Consider the following 13,806-nt stretch of genomic DNA (forward strand, 5'->3'; position numbering starts at 1 on the left):
TTATTCAGCACCGATCCGATTGCTGGATCTAATCAGCAAATATGTATTAGTAAATGTTGAAATTAACAAACAAACAATACTTTCAAAGCATTTATTAACTTTACTCAATGCTATCATATGGAATCTTACTGCAAAGCGTTACCATTTACAAAGCGTTAAAATTACATCAATTTTTATTTTATATTTTTTATATTATATATTTTATTTTTGAAGTTCAGTACTATTATATAAGGAGTGTTTTTTTTTTTTCTCTCCCAACTTTTGAAAGAATTAGTTGATTAGTTGGTTATCGGCAAGTACGATCCAACCTAGCTATCGGAATCAGTACAATCGTTTCTTCTGAATATCATTTTATAGAGTCTTTCCTTCCGTATCACTTTCTTGCTCATTAGGGATAAACTTATTGCGGCTAATTAAAGATGCGAAAATGGATATTCCCAAACTATTCATTATGTAAAGCTGCTTTGGGCAAATTTCCATTGTTAAAAGCGAAAATTGAATTGAATCGTATTAAATGCGCGTATGACCGATTTATGAATAAATGCAGCCAACTTGATAAATGATGGCCGATGTTCTAGTATACTGAAATGTTTACTCTGCTGTGGTAATGCATCTCGTTTTCCATTCCATATCTCCACTTAAGTGCAAAGAGCTTTATCCATTACTTTCAATAACAGGGTCCTGGGCTGCATATGTAAGATTGTGTGTGTGTGTGTGTGTGTGTGTGTGTGTGTGTGTGTGTGTGTGTGTGTGTGTGTGTGCCTATGGTCTCTTTATGCTGATCTAACCCTATTACTCTCTATCCAAAATTAACAATAATGAAAAAGAAAAAATGAGAAAAAAAATAACTCTCTCTTGCTGTCTGACAAAATATTTGTCATATTATGCATTTGATCTCAAAAATGGTATGAACAATATGCTACAAAATATGTAGCATTTGTCAGAAGAAATCAAGTAGAAATATGTATCAAAAACAAATCCTACATAAAGAAGTAGAAATCTGATATCAGACTAGTGCATAGTGTGCTTTGAATGTAGGCGACATAGAATGGTGTGGAAACAGCACAGATTCATGAACAGACATTCGCTGAAGCATTGCTTTGTTTTAATTTTCTGGTCACAAGCTAGGTTAAAAAACAACTAATGTTCTATAAGCCCCTGATATGTGTATATTACACATCCATTGTGGTATAAGTGTGTGCCTGATGTGAAAAGGAAGCAAAGGCATTTTTTTTTAATTTACCAGAGAAATTGCTTTATATATTCAAGAAATCTTGTTGAAGTTCCAAAGTATTCAAATGAATTAATTTTTGTACAGCGCATGACATTGCATATTAATTTACTAAGGTAAAGCATTTATAAAAGAATGTATAAGTTTGTTCCTTACAATTGTAAGTTTATCCCTAATTGGTGAGACAGTGGTGACTGTGGCAAGGAAAAACGAAAACCTTATAAGGAACCAGACTCTTAAGGCAACACCATCCTCATCTAGGTGGCACCGAACGTCCATTCGTTAGAGTTCATCAGTGTTAAGGTGTGCAACCTGGGGTCCTAAACCACTGTAGTAGACAGTTGTATTAATTACAGACCAAATTCATCCTCAAAGTTCTTGTGTTGCTCAGTAATTTCATGCATCTTCAGAGAGTTGATGTGGAACCATCCCCAGGCAAACAGAGTGTCTCCAACTGAAGAGAACTTAATCCAGAGGTAGAGCATCAGGATGAGGCAGATCCGAAGAGAAGAAAGGGACGGGAACACTGGTGGATGTATCACAATGAGGAACTTGTATTACAACTAAAAGTAGAGTGTGGACAGAATTTGAATCAACTCAGAGTGGCTGAGCGTAGTCCTTTACAATTAGAGAAAAAAAAAGAGATACTATGACGTGTGTGTGTTTCGGCAGTAGACACCGCACACCCCGCACCCCACCCCCCCAATCACTGAGCATCTAGGCCAATCAATGAATCTGCCAATGTCACATGGCATAAATGCTTCCGTTACAGATCACTTGGAGGTTGGTTGTATTAGACATACAAAGGGAGATGCAAAATAAAGCAGTGCATGAGTAACACAAATACAAACAGCATGTGCTACACTTACAAAAAGACCCATTTCTCTGGCAAAATCGGTATCATTTAAAATGGACAAAACATGTTTCCAGCAGCTTTGCACAGATGGCAGAGGCAGACACTCCCAGGAGAGCCTCCTCAGTGGCTCATACAAGACACCAGTGTTCACACTGTGAATTAATGTATTTAAAGAACAGCAAGACAACAAAGTTTTTAAATAAACAATGAAGAGTCCACGTGTGCACTGATTGATCTCTGCGTAGAGGTGTTCTGTCACTGATTGATACTTGCTCTACACATTCCTGCTGTTTAGCGCTGTGTCTACCCTGTCTTTACCTTACTGCCCTGGACACAGATATGCCAGATAAAACCCCTTCAATTGAAATACACAACATACAAGACCATACAAGTGTAACGTGCAAAAAATACGGCTTATTAAGTATGTAAGGTCCTTGAATAAAAATACAAGAATGGTTTAACCAGTCATAGACACTGCAAGAAAAGAGCATCAATAAAAAAAAAAGAACAAAAATAAAAAAAAGCACTTACTTGATTTTGTCAGCATCCGATAATGATTCCTGTAAAAAAAAAAAAAATTATAATTACTTAATAAAAATAAAAGTATACAAGTGTACATAATAAAAAACAATATCTGCATCTACAGTACATTTAATAATAAAGGAACAGCTTGTACAGGACAACATAATTATTCATTAGGAACACGCTGGTTTTGAAATTGCAAATATGAAAATTAACTAGCGATTAAATTTTGGCATAAACCTTAACAGTGCAATTGGATCGGATGATCCGCTTGTCAGTCTTCAGACCATATGCCACACACTGCAACAAGTCGGTCTGCATGATCATCATAATCCCAGAAGGAAGCCTCTTCTGAAACTGGCTCACAAGAAAGCCCACAAACGGTTTGCTGAAGACAACCTGTCCAAGAGCGTGAATTACTGGAAACATGTCCTGTGGTCTGATAAAGATAAACTTGTTTGGCCCGGATGATGTTCTGCATGTGTGGCAACGCCCTCGTGAGGATAATCAATAAAATTGTGTCTTGCCTACAGTCAACCATGGTGGTGGTAACATCATGGTCTGGGGCTACATGAGTACTGCTGGTACTGGGGAGGAAAACAAGGGTTTAATGCGGTTCATGGATTCCATCATGAACTGTGACATTCTGAAGCAGAACATGATGTCTGGCCGATCTGCAGTTCTCCAACATAATAATGACCCCAAACACACCACCAAGATGACAAATGCCATGCTGAGGATGCTGAAGGTGAAGGAGTGGCCTGAACACTTTTGAGCACCTGTGGGGCATCCTTAGGGGAAAGTGGAGATGCACCATGTGTCCAACATCCAGCATCTCTCTGATGTCAATATGGAGGAGAATCCCAGCAACAACCTGTGCAGCTCTGGCAAATTCTATGCCCAGGAGATATTTTATATATATATATATATATATATATATATATATATATATATATATATATATATATATATATATACACACATACATATATATATATATATATATATATATATATATATATATATATATATATATATATATATATATATATATATATATACACACACACACACATATATATATATATATATATATATATATATATATATATATATATATATATATATATATATATATATATATATACACACACATACACACACACATATACATATATACATACATATATACCAACCACCATATATAATGTTTTCCATGTATAATCTTATTGCTTTGGGACTGTTTGTGTACAATCATGTACACCGGTGTTATCGTCCACCACAAGTGTGTTCATCTAAGGCAATTACTGTCTCACATGTGCAATATTACTTATTTACTCATAAAATGTGCAATATGATATATTTACTTTCATTACTTTTAAAAATGTATATACATTTTAATTTTAAAGTCTATTTGTGTATTTTATTTCTACAACTAAAAAACTGTGTTCACAAACCAGCCATTTTTTTGTCTTGAAATTGGTCTTCAAGTTGACTTTGCACACATTACAGATAGTCCCCGATTTACGTTGGAGCTGCGTCACAATTACCTCATCGCAATTTGAAAATATGGTTTAGACATGGCCTAGTCTACCCAGGAGTCTTCAAGAATCGTGATGAGTGTGGGGTAATAAACTGTCATTTGAAATAATGTAACACATTACAAGACATAATTTAGCCAAACAGAGCAATTTACACTATAGCAATGTATAAACTATAGAGTATATGTGTGTGTGGAAACGGGCGGGTGCACGGGCAGAGCGTGAACCTTTTCAGGGTCTGTTTCAGTCTAAAAAAAAAAAGAAAGGCTAAAATTGGGCTTTGAAACACCATATACACAAACAAATATACGCTCCAACATAGAGACAACTGAACTCTGTTGATTGCTGACGAGAGTACGGCATCAAACAAGGTAAAAGATGCATACATCCTGGTAGAGTCCCAACGTATCGCAATTTTTATTGCAGCAGGAAATTTTACAATTTTCCATACGGAAAAACGTAAGTTAAACCAATGTAACTCGGGGACTGCCTGTATTCTCTTTTTTTTTTTTTGTTCAGCGACAGAAGGGTACGGATAATAAAGGAAAAAACGTTTGGTACACGTACCTTACTTTGTGATAAAACCAAAAAAGCAGTTTGTGATGATGGTATGTTTTCACTTTCCACATGAATTGTAGACATTCCAGCCTTTGTCAGCCTTAATTTATTCACAGTGTCCTTTGGCTGAGTCCTTGGCTCCAGCTGGGCTGACTGGTGGAGCAGTGGCTGTTGCTGAACCCCCTGTCGATTCCTGCTATCCCACCCAGCCTCACTACTGTGCCTGGAATCGCTACTAACCTCTATCCGTCCATAATCAGAAGCTTCGGATTTAAGTCGCGTTCTTTCCATTTTGGGGTAGATATGCCCTTTCTCTGGCTCTTGTTCCAGGTTGACCTTCAGAGAAACATGCCTTGTTCTGGACTTGTCTTTCTTCTCTCTCGTTGCCTCTCTGTCCTGTTGGGTGGTATATTCAGTCCACCATCGGTTCACCTTTTCCCTTTTATGCTCCTTGGAATCACCTTGCTGACAAGGACTTTGCTGGGCCTGGATTTCTTTAGAGGTTTCTTGCTTTTTATAGCGCAGCATTGTCAAGCTAGCAGGGCTCAAAACTCTGCAAGTAATCTCATCCAAGAACTGGGAGAACTTGAGCTTTTCCTCTAAGAGGCGGACCTTCCATTCTGGCAGCACTGAACTTGGCAAAGCAGAGCTTATGAAGGCATCACATCCTGGTGACGGGAGACCAGGTTTTCTCTCCCGGTCCAAGGACATGCTCTTGGGGTTTCTCTTAGGGCTGTGGCTGCATCCCAGCATCTCTGCTGATTTGGACTTTCGGAGGCTGTCTTTTGCATGTACTCTTAGGTATTGAGTCTGCTTGAGGATACCCTTGGTTGGAATTGCTTGTGTCGGAAATGCAGACTTTGAAAGATGCTGTTCCTCTCCGGGAACAAATATTTCTGCCTCTTCTTTAAAGACTAACGAGCGCTCCCCACTTCTGCTGGACTGAGCTGGGGAAATGCAACGCATACTCTTCTGAAACCCTTTCCAGCTCGGACGATCCTCTTCAACGGACTTCAAAAGCAGGTCCTCGCTACGGCTAAGAAACCGGTTCATGACGTTCCTTGGTTTGGGAGGAAGAGACACTCCAACAGCACCATGGCTGAATATCCGTGGAGGAGGAAGAACAATGAGCTCTAAACTAGAGAGACTGGAAACTTCCGGTTCACTGTCTGACCAGGATGATGAGAAAACATCTGGACCCTCGATACTTTCTGAGAATTTCCGGTAAGGGCTAGTCAAGCGCGTGCGCTGCAAAACGTGAGAATAATCTTGTAGACAAATTACCTGACTTGGGGCATGCTGGGCTGGAGCTGGAGAGTCACGGGTTGCTGTGGGGCTGCCAGTAACGTCCTCTCGGAGCACGGGCTGATTGTGGCGAGTTTCGCGGTGCTGCGGAGGTGCCTTTCGATAGGGCTTGCGGGCTGGGGCTGCACTCGTCATTCTAGGCGCTCAGTCTCTATCCGCACGTTAACCAGTAATCCTACCAAGAGGCATAAAAAAAAATTGCACGAGCAAAAACCAAGAGTCCTGCTTCATGAAAAAAGACAGCTCAGTTCATCTGCCTGCTCTCACTCTCCCCAGCACACTACCTCCATCGCCCCAAGCAAGTACCATAAAAAAAACAGTTTAAATCAATAGGCTTTGATGAATGCAGCAGCACTGGGCGGATAGAAACAACTGCCAGAAGCAGGCCATCAGAGATTGAGTAAGAGAGGGAGGGGCATGTCACTTCAAATAACCATTAAAGATCAGTTAACGCTATTTTTATATATATATTTTTTAATCTGACTGAGCCTGGGAGAATGTGTAGTAAAAGGTACAAGAGTATTTTTGAAACATAAATGGAAGGAATGGAGTGAAAAGCAGAAAGAGAAAAAAAAAAAAATCATAGTGAATAGGGTGAAGTGGGTTTTGCCCTAAAGCAAGTGACTGATAACAAGCTAAAGTTTATTATTTCATGTTGTCTAATTGAATTTTCCTTATAGCAAGCTGAGTTTAGACAGGGGGTTAAAAGGCATCATGGACTCAAATCAATTAGAATAAAACATATAATAATGCCAGTATTAAAACACAAATCTATAGCCTATGCAGCCATTTTTTCCTGATCTCGTCCTGCCAGAAACATTTTCAAAACCTAATACCCCCGCAGGACTCTCCTGCTCTTTTCTGGATCAGACCATGTTCGACTGGGTCATTGTTTAAAACAGCAGCTATTTTAGGAAAGCAATTAATCCTACCTTTAGTGATAAAACCAGAACAACAAAAAGCTGGTGTGTCAACGCTGTCCACCAATGTCGTGCTATAGAGGTTGTATCAGTGTCAATTATTTATAGATGAAAATGAACAAAGTTTAAACAAATAAATGAAAACAAACGGGGGACATTTAAAAAATCTGAAACGTAACACAATTCTAATTAATTTATGTGGCAAATTTAAGAAAAATTGTGGCCTTTGGATCTTGAACATAAGAGCAGAAAATGCTTGCACTTAAGAGCATGTTCAGACGACACTCCAAGGGTTTTGATCGAACATTAATGAGTTCAAATTAAAGAGTGAATTGTTGTTTAAGCAAAAGGGAGATTAAGAAATGAAATAATTACATATCAATATTCTATAAAAATTTTACTTTTCAATCAAGATTTTGCAGCTTTTATTTGCTGAACATATTTGCTGTATTTAATTTATAAAGTAGGAAAAACAATCATTTTCCTTAGTGGTCTCAGACCGTTGGACCAATTAAGACATACATTTTCTCTGCACTTAGTCTATGAGACACAAACCTGTTCCAACATAAGACTGCACCTGTGCACAAAGCCAGCTCCATGAAGATATGCTTTACATGGGTTGCAGTGGAAGATCTCCTGCTGTATAACTCTGACCTCAACCCTACTGAATACCTTTACTGACTGCACCCCAGACCTCCTCACCTCACCTACATCAGTACCTGACTTCAGTAACAAACAAATCTCCACAAACACACTCCAAAATCTTCCCAGAAGAGTGGAGGCAAATATAACAGCAAATGGGGACTAAACATAGAATAAAATAAAAAAAAACACACAAATATTATGTTCAGGTGTCTTCAAACTTTTGTCCTTAAAGTGTTTACTATAATAAATGGTGATTAAAACCATTTCTTGATTTGACACACAAGGAGGATACTAGGATACCAATTACAGACTAATATACACCACAAAACAATAGACAGACAGACAGACAGAAAGACAGACGGACAGAAAGACAGACGGACAGAGTGAAGGGCCACACATTTTTTGGTCAATGAACGTACAGAAGCTCCTTCAGTAACAGAAAAGTGGACCGAGTCTCAGCATGTGGTCTTTACACCTCCAGGCCCACGCAAGTGCTGCAGACTTTCATCATGAAGTGGCCTTCATTATAACTGAGTGCACTTCAAAATCAAGTTGTAATTCATTTCTGGGAAAATCTGACATTCGCATTGTAGACAGACATAATATTTTATGTTTAATTAAATTCCTATGTGGTTTATTTGTACCCTGTTTGTCACATGGGTTAAATGTCATTTGAGAGTAAATGAATTTAGACTAATACTTTCATTAATTTATGCATTTAATCAGAGTAAGAAATCTGTAAAGCATACAGTGAGCCTCTAAATGAAAGGTGAACATGAAAATGTAACTTGAAAAAGGTCTGAAAAAATTCAAAATAGTATTTAATAGTAGTCCTTTAATGGTCGCCGGAAAACAGAAAAATCTTGATTATTAATATCAGTATTTAAGATGTTAAATAATATTAACCTCACATAAATACCATAAAGAAATTGGTACAATATGTAAAATCAGCCTTGGATACTTGCTACCATATTTTGCGAATAAGTCTTTCTTTATCCCCTAGTAGGTACTGCAGAGTCTTCTGCATTCATTACACTATACTAATGTACTGGTGGAAATGAAAATGATCATGTGCTTAATGATTGGACATACAAAATCTCTTCTGTATAAAACAATGAAGGGATTTAAATTCAGAGCTGAAGCAAAGATCTGTTTCACAGAGAGGAAAAAACTACAACCCCAATTACAAAAAAAGCTGGGACATTATAAAATGTAAAAGAATAAATAAAAACTGTTTAAATTGAGAATATATACCATTTTAAGGTGTGGGGGAGGTCATTTTAAATTTGATGGCTGCAACAAGTCACATAAAAGTTGGGTACAGGGCAAAAAAATAAGTTCTAAACTAAACAAAAGTAAAACTAAACAATTGGAGAAACGCTCAGTTCAAAAAGCCACATCTATAATTGTATGGTGTTGCGTTAGTGCCTGTGGTATGAGCAGCTTGCACATTTGGAAAGACTCCATCAATACTAAAACGTACAGTACAGACCAAAAGTTTGGACACACCTTCTCATTCAAAGAGTTTTCTTTATTTTCATGACTATGAAAATTGTAGATTCACACTGAAGGCATCAAAACACTGAATTAACACATGTGGAATTATATATGGAATTATATACATAACAAAAAAGTGTGAAACAACTGAAAAATTTCATATTCTAGGTTCATTAAAAGTAGCCACCTTTTGCTTTGATTACTGCTTTGCACACCTGAAATGGTCTTCCAACAGTCTTGAAGGAGTTCCCAGAGAGATGCTTGGCACTTGTTGGCCCTTTTGCCTTCACTCTGCAGTCCAGCTCACCCCTAAACCATCTCGACTGGGTTCAGGTCCGGTGACTGTGGAGGCCAGGTCATCTGGCGCAGCACCCCATCACTCTCCTTCTTGGTCAAATAGCCCTTGATGCCTTCAGTGTGACTCTACAATTTTCATAGTCATGAAAACAAAAGAAAACTCTTTGAATGAGGTGTGTCCAAACTTTTGGTCTGTACTGTATATACAGGTATATACAGTAACAAATGCTTCCATCCAGAAAACGTCTTTTTCAGGGAAGCAGATGTTTATTTGATCAGGACAATGCATACTGCATACTGCATTTATTACAATAGCATTTGTAGTAGAAGAGTCCAGGTGCTGAGCTGGCCTGCGTACAGTCTAGACCTTTCACTATTTGAAAATATTTGGCACATCATGACATAAAAAATACAACAAAGGACACCCAGAACTGTTAAGCAGCTTAAATCCTGTATCAGACACATATGGGACAACATTCCTGTTCCTGGGGGAGGGGGTATCCCCAAGATTATTTTAGTAAAACATATATGAATTACACAACGACTCAATTCGAGCACTGCCCAGATGTATACAGGCAAAAGACGTGATGCTACACAGCAGTAAACATGGCCCTGTCCCAACTTTTTTGAGACCTGTTTTAGCCATCAAATTCAAAATGACCTAATTATTTAAAGGAAAAAATTAAGTCATTTTGAATTTGATGGCTAAAACAGGTCTCAAAGTTGGGACAGGGCCATATTTACCGCTGCGTAGCATCACATCTTTTGCCTGTATACATCTGGGCAGTGGCATTTTGATTGCATTCTGTTTTTATTTACATTTTACACAAATGTCCCAACGTTTTTGGAATTGAGGTTGTAAACTAGGATATAGAAGTAGCAATTTTTTGAGTCAACACACAAAAAAGTCTTGTGTACTTGCACAAAGATAAAGATACATTTTAACAAATGTATCTTTTCAGCACAGTTCTCAAAAATGCATATGCAATTTTTTTTTTTTTTTTTTTTGCTTTACTCAAATTTGGAATTAAAGAATTGAAAGACTTTACTGTCACTGTGTTTTACCCAGTAATACTCTGTGATGACTCCACAAGCCAGTGTCATTAAAACAATGAAACTTTTGTTATCAAGCATCAGAGCAGAGACACCCAGCATGTGCTTTCTGGCAAACGCTTTACGAACACCAATGATCTATCAGGAACTGGTATTGTGTACACTTCCTTGCAGTGACCAGCTCTCATTTGTAGTCAGAACCCATTTCTCTTCTCTAAGGATCAACCTTTCAGAAACTGCAGGTCTGAAAAGAATCCAGTGCGGACTTAAGTCAGCTTCACTAAATATCACGTCTGTGATAGTGAATGAGCAGACAGTAGAAGCCTGCAGGGATTGTGTAGAAGCTGGGGTTATTATGTCCCTGCTGGCTCAAAGCAGCAAGAAAAAATAGCAAGGCAGGCAAAAAAAAGTGACACAGATATAAATATCGATATATATAGTTATCTAACTAATACTAAAGAGCACATAGCAGGAATATTCTGAAGAGCAAATATTCTGCTCACATTAAAAAGCAAATCGAAGTGAGTCATTTCAGTACAATTCCCATGTCTTTATCTGTAGTAAGTATGTGTCCTACATGATGGGCAGGTAATCTTACACTCGTCACAGAGATGTAGGACATTTCTCCTGAAGCTATGCGCATTAACCTGTAGTTACTGAAACAACCAGGGAGTTCAGCAGGCATAGACGGATCCAGGCAATTAAGGCTATTTCAGGAAGCTGCCATTCCCAACATTACACAAGCCAAAGATAAAGGACAACAACAAACCGTTAATAGGCTCGCCCAAATGATTCACGTTAATTAAGGTATATACAGTAACAAATGCTTCCATCCAGAAAACGTCTTTTCAGGGAAGCAGATGTTTATTTGATCAGGACAATGCATACTGCATACTGCATTTATTACAATAGCATTTGTAGTAGAAGAGTCCAGGTGCTGAGCTGGCCTGCGTACAGTCTAGACCTTTCACTATTTGAAAATATTTGGCACATCATGACATAAAAAATACAACAAAGGACACCCAGAACTGTTAAGCAGCTTAAATCCTGTATCAGACACATATGGGACAACATTCCTGTTCCTGGGGGAGGGGGTATCCCCAAGATTATTTTAGTAAAACATATATGAATTACACAACGACTCAATTCGAGCACTGCCCAGATGTATACAGGCAAAAGACGTGATGCTACACAGCAGTAAACATGGCCCTGTCCCAACTTTTTTGAGACCTGTTTTAGCCATCAAATTCAAAATGACCTAATTATTTAAAGGAAAAATGAATTTGATTTTGAATTTGAATTTGATGGCTAAAACAGGTCTCAAAGTTGGGACAGGGCCATATTTACCGCTGCGTAGCATCACATCTTTTGCCTGTATACATCTGGGCAGTGGCATTTTGATTGCATTCTGTTTTTATTTACATTTTACACAAATGTCCCAACCTTTTTGGAATTGAGGTTGTAAACTAGGATATAGAAGTAGCAATTTTTTGAGTCAACACAAAAAAGTCTTGTGTACTTGCACAAAGATAAAGATACATTTTAACAAATGTATCTTTTCAGCACAGTTCTCAAAAATGCATATGCAATTTTTTTTCTTTTTTTTTTTTTTTTTTTTGCTTTGCTCAAATTTGGAATTAAAGAATTGAAAGACTTTACTGTCACTGTGTTTTACCCAGTAATACTCTGTGATGACTCCACAAGCCAGTGTCATTAAAACAATGAAACTTTTGTTATCAAGCATCAGAGCAGAGACACCCAGCATGTACTTTCTGGCAAACGCTCACGAACACCAATGCTCTATCAGGAACTGGTATTGTGTACACTTCCTTGCAGTGACCAGCTCTCATTTGTAGTCAGAACCCATTTCTCTTCTCTAAGGATCATCCTTTCAGAAACTGCAGGTCTGAAAAGAATCCAGTGCGGACTTAAGTCAGCTTCACTAAATATCACGTCTGTGATAGTGAATGAGCAGACAGTAGAAGCCTGCAGGGATTGTGTAGAAGCTGGGGTTATTATGTCCCTGCTGGCTCAAAGCAGCAAGAAAAAATAGCAAGGCAGGCAAAAAAAAGTGACACAGATATAAATATCGATATATATAGTTATCTAACTAATACTAAAGAGCACATAGCAGGAATATTCTGAAGAGCAAATATTCTGCTCACATTAAAAAGCAAATCGAAGTGAGTCATTTCAGTACAATTCCCATGTCTTTATCTGTAGTAAGTATGTGTCCTACATGATGGGCAGGTAATCTTACACTCGTCACAGAGATGTAGGACATTTCTCCTGAAGCTATGCGCATTAACCTGTAGTTACTGAAACAACCAGGGAGTTCAGCAGGCATAGACGGATCCAGGCAATTAAGGCTATTTCAGGAAGCTGCCATTCCCAACATTACACAAGCCAAAGATAAAGGACAACAACAAACCGTTAATAGGCTCGCCCAAATGATTCACGTTAATTAAGGCATACCCAAAAGAGTGATGTGGTGTTTGAGATGTCCTCATTCACCAATCATGCCCAGGCCATTCTGAAACACAAATAGTTGCAAACATGAAAAACATGCTAGTTTATCATTTTCAAACCAATTGAGAAAATATCATGCAGACCTTTTTGATTGCTGACCACCAAATACAGTAAATGCCTAGTAACTAGTGCTACAACTAGTGAAAATATAATATGGTATGGATAAAATACCATATACCGTAATTTCTGGACTATTAAGCGCACCCAAATATAAGCCCTCAAATCTTGACAAAGATTTTTATTTTGAACATAAATAAGCCGCACCTGTCTATAAGCCTACATTGAAACTAATGAACTTTACACAGGCTTTAATGAAAGACAGTGTCTGTTACACGGTTTGTATCTAAACAGCAGCCTACTAAGAAAGTCATTGTTCTCTGTCTTCCTCCGGAGTTTTACTTTTGGCATCATCGTGCGTTAACAAATCACCATCGTGAAGCTTTTCTCCCGATGCCGTGCAGCTCAGAACACAGGTGAAGTGCGTTTTTTCATGCCCGGTTGTTTTCAGCGTGACGTTTGATTCGCATTTCCTGTTGCCAGTCCAAGTAAGCAGCAGGTCAAACATCAAAGGAACCTCATCCATATTTATGATGTGGTGCGGCCCGATTCAGTGTGAGTGCACCCGATTTGATATAATGAATTTTATTGGTACACCTGAACTCGTTCGGCAATTTCATTGGTCTAATTTTATGGGGATCTCTTTTGTTTGCTTGAACTTTGTGAAACCGTAAAAACCCAGGAAAAATCCAAAATTTAGCCGCTTCATTGTTTAAGCAGGTTCAAAAAGTGGGGAAAAAGTAGCGGCTTAAAATCCGGAAAATACGGTAAATGTGTTAAACTTTCTTTCGGCTT

General features: G+C 38.1%; 1 protein-coding gene across 3 annotated transcripts in view; it reads right to left on the bottom strand.

Annotated features, from left to right (window-relative positions):
- tjap1 (tight junction associated protein 1 (peripheral)) overlaps positions 1 to 13,806 on the bottom strand; it is a 72,638-nt gene that overhangs the window by 22,003 nt on the left and 36,829 nt on the right. For 2 of the 3 annotated variants that reach the window (XM_046875911.1, XM_046875930.1), the window contains exons 3-5: positions 12,901 to 12,958; positions 5,993 to 6,188; positions 2,619 to 2,647 (exon numbers count right to left, since the gene is read on the bottom strand). In XM_046875911.1, coding sequence (XP_046731867.1) covers positions 2,619 to 2,647; positions 5,993 to 6,148 — 185 coding nt within the window. In that variant the 5' untranslated portion in view covers positions 6,149 to 6,188; positions 12,901 to 12,958. The remainder of the gene's footprint in view (positions 1 to 2,618; positions 2,648 to 5,992; positions 6,189 to 12,900; positions 12,959 to 13,806) is intronic. The other variant, XM_046875920.1, reaches the window with a different exon arrangement.

Source organism: Silurus meridionalis, chromosome 2 (genome assembly GCF_014805685.1).
Source record: "Silurus meridionalis isolate SWU-2019-XX chromosome 2, ASM1480568v1, whole genome shotgun sequence".
In the NCBI taxonomy this organism is placed as follows: Eukaryota; Metazoa; Chordata; class Actinopteri; order Siluriformes; family Siluridae; genus Silurus; species Silurus meridionalis.